Source organism: Sesamum indicum, linkage group LG4 (assembly GCF_000512975.1).
Source record: "Sesamum indicum cultivar Zhongzhi No. 13 linkage group LG4, S_indicum_v1.0, whole genome shotgun sequence".
NCBI classification, from domain to species: domain Eukaryota; kingdom Viridiplantae; phylum Streptophyta; class Magnoliopsida; order Lamiales; family Pedaliaceae; genus Sesamum; species Sesamum indicum.
The window spans coordinates 8,648,242-8,652,125 of record NC_026148.1 but is presented as its reverse complement, the minus strand read 5'-3'; the positions used below and the strand labels follow the sequence as shown (position 1 = coordinate 8,652,125).

The 3,884-nt window shown below is 32.8% G+C and overlaps 1 protein-coding gene across 1 annotated transcript; it reads left to right on the top strand.

Moving 5' to 3' along the window:
* LOC105160280 (60S acidic ribosomal protein P1-like) lies at window positions 307–1,553 on the top strand (the record flags this gene model as incomplete). The annotated part of the gene is given in 3 exon segments (XM_011077595.2): window positions 307–424; window positions 516–719; window positions 1,243–1,553. Coding segments are annotated over 3 exon segments (376 nt in total), but the record flags the coding sequence as incomplete, so codon positions are not given.

The window sequence follows — 3,884 nt, the reverse complement described above, 5'->3', positions numbered from 1 at the left end:
ATTATGTCTTAATTTTTCAGATAATATATGTATATTACTTATCTTATTATTTATTATACTACATATTTCATTGTGTAAATTTCAATATAAGTGATATTGGAAGGATTTGTATTTATCACTATAAAAAGCCGTGTATATAAAAGTTGGGAGGCTATTCAGTAGTTTTTAAGAAAATTAGGGACTTGCTCCGAATGCACTCTAAAATTACAGGGGCAGCCTGCAATTCCTACTTGGAGTTCATCATATAAATTCGAACAAAACCCTAGTCCGATTATTCCTATCTATAAACTACACTCTCCGCCGCAGCAGCAGTGAGAAACGCTCGATTTCGATCTATTCCCCTGTAAAGGAAAAGATGTCGTTTGGAGAGTTAGCCTGCACCTATGCTGCTCTGATTCTTCACGATGATGGAATCCCAATCACTGTAAGATTTCTTTCTCCTGCAAATAAAAGTATGTATGTATGAACATATTTTGTTATATTGGTGTTAACTAATTATTATTATTATTTGTTAGGCGGAGAAAATTGCGACTCTGGTAAAGGCTGCGAATGTAACGGTGGAATCATATTGGCCAAGTCTATTTGCTAAGCTCTGCGAAAAAAGGAACATTGATGATCTTGTGATGAATGTTGGCTCTGGCGGTGGTGGTGCCGCCATCGCAGCAGCAGCTCCTGCCGGAGGTGCTTCTGGTGGTGCCCCCGCCGCTGAGGAGAAGAAGGTACAAAAGTTTATTATGTTATTATATCAAATTTTAATCATGCTATTGGTATCCTTGGACATAGGAATTATCGGTGAAAATACAAAGGATTTCCACTGGTCTTAGCTTGAGAAGTGAAGCAAATGGTTGCAAAATCTTATCACGAGCGATTTGATCATTACTTGGTTTACTCTAGAGGGAAATTTGGGGTGTTTGGTTGTAGAATTCAACAATTCCAGAAATGAAAATAATAACTGGAGACCAATTTTCCTTGCAAATTAATTTGTGTGAGAATGTGTATGGTCTTTAAAATTGTTTGAAATGTATGAGCAACAAATGATGTAATTGTGTCAAGTAGAATACATATTCAGAGTTATATATACGGATTTGTTCCGAGTATTTGGCCTTAGATTTTCTATTTTCATTTATTCCAACACCCTGATGGACTATTGAGTGTATGAATATTTATTTAAGTTCCATTAAGGTATGAATGCTCTCTGTCGAAGAAGTGAGTTAACAATGCGCGTCTTGCTTACTGTTACAGGAGGAGCCGAAGGAGGAGAGTGACGATGATATGGGATTCAGTTTGTTTGACTAGGAGAAGGTGCTTTGATTGCGTTTTTGCAGACTTCGGTGATGGACCAAGTTGAGTTATAATTAGTTTATCACAATAGAGTTTTTGCTTTTCTTTTTGAAGGATTATTGTGATTGTACTTGTATGTTGGCCTTTTCTGACATATGCAGCATCCCGACTTTAGTTTTTGAAGTGAGAATTGGTTCCTCTCGCTCTCATCTGATTTCTGAAATTCCACATTCTCCTTTTTTATTTCTCAAATAGATTTTTATCCATTTTTATTATAGTTGAACTATTATCATAGCGAATTGCTGGTCAATCTGCGTGCGCACTTTAAATTTTCATTAATTTGTTAATTGAATGAAAAAAATCGATAAAGTAAAGTGACTCTACATGTGTAATATAATTTTGTCGATAAAGTCCAAGAATAAAGTAATGGCTAATTTTATGGAAAAAAAATGAATGAATATATTTGAGGATATTTTAATCTATGAATATTATAGCAATCAATGTAGCGAATAAAGCGATTTTCTCCAGTAAAGATCATGATATCATTTTATATCTATAGTCCTTTTAATTTCTTTAAAATATAATATTGAACATAATTTTGTTTATCTAAAGTGAAGATCACTAAGATAACAATTATGTTTGCGATTTTTAAACTTGGCCAATCTAATCAAATTTGATTTATATTTAAAAAAAATAAAGAAAGAGAAGAAGAAAAAAGATGGCGTTGGACGATTGATCAAGCTGGTGGCTCAGGGTGGAGTCGCGGCAGCTAATGGTGAGTGGAGGAGGAAGAGAGTTGGTTGAAGGTGGGGGGCAGAAGAAGGAAATAGGAGGAGGGTGGGGGAAAAGAGGGAAAGGAAGGTGTTGGTAGAGAAAAGAAAGAAAGGGTGGTTGACTGGAGGGTGGGGTTGAAGAAGGAAAAGGGATAGGTGGAGAAGAAAAGGGGATGGGTATCTATCTATCTATATGTATACTAGTTTATAGAGATACATACGTATATTGGATTTATTTTTTTGTATATCTTGTTAATTTTTTAAAATTAGTATTATTATTTAATTAAATAAAATTTAATTTAAAAATTTTAAACTTTTTTTTTTTATCTTAATCAATTAATAAATAGTGTTGTACGAATATGTTACATATAAATACTTATATAATATAGTTTGGGTTATTGATTTTTTGAATTTAATTCAAATGATGGAATGGGTGATTCAATAATCCGATGACTCTTCCAGATGGATTCCCTATCTGATTTTCAAAACATTGGCTAAGAGAATTAAGGGTGGGTGGGTGGGTGGATATTTGATGGGGCAGGGTAGGGTTGGATGAAAATGAATTGACGAAAGTCCCTTGTAGTTGTAGTAGTAGGCGGAGGTCAAAGAAGGCAGCCTGCGTCGCGACCTGGCCGTTCAATGCTCTGCCCTAGTCCCAACCATTTCTGTGTCACCAATCTATTAATTTGGTTTGACAATGTCAGATGTTTGGAAAAAAGGGGTCAGAGAGTTGTTCATACCTTCTCACCAAATATCAATACCTAATCTCGCTCTCCCCGTCCTCACACCCCCGATAATACACCTTATGATAATTAACTTTTACTCTTTACTTCCGTAAATAATTATTTTTATTCACATTAATTTGAATTTAATATCTTTTTATTAATTTTGATCAGCAATTCATTTAATTTAATTTATTTTTATTTTAATTTAATAAAATAAATTATACACACATATTTGAAGGGGAAAAAAAAAGAATAACTACCTTTATATCTTTATTTATTACCCAAATTAGCCTTATATAATACAAAAATTGACAAAGAGGTTTGCATCTTTTATCTTTTTCTTCTAGACTATATTTCCATCTCCCTCCTCTAATCATATAATTTTGCCTCTCTGCTCTCCAATTTTACTACTTCATTAACACCGTGCTTTTTCAGACAATTAATTCAAATAAAAGGATACGCATAATAATAAAAAAAAAAGCATTTGCACATAAAAATATGTATAGAATCAGATAATTAGTTCAAATGAAAGTAATACACTTAATTAAAAAAAGCATTTAGACATAAAAGTATGTATAAAATAAATTACAACGAGTTTTCCTTAATTTTGACATAATTATAATATATATTAAAGTATGAAAGATTTATTATATGCACGTAGAAACAACGTGCCACAAAAGGCTAGTACTATTATAAAAGGATGAGGGTTTATAGACTCAAAGTGGTAGTTTTGATATCACTACACCAAATTTTTAGATACCAAAAATGCCCTCCCATCGATAGAACCTATTTAATTTTCCCAATTCATATTGAATCAATTACTCAATCACGTCACTTAGAAAAAAAATCAATTCCGTCCAGTTACAAATTAAATTTACTTTTTCTATTTATTATAATTTTTTTTTCTTTTGTAAACGTAGGTTAAATGTGTAAGATCCAAGTAATAGTCATTTAAAAGGAGGTCCCAAACAAAGCGGCAACCAAAAGAGTAAAAATAAAATCCGAGCGTGAGCGAGTGAGTTTTCTAGTTTGTAGCCGCGTCTAGAAAATAAACGTTTATTCCAGGTTTCTTCCAATGATATGAATATGATGCTTCCTTCTCCAA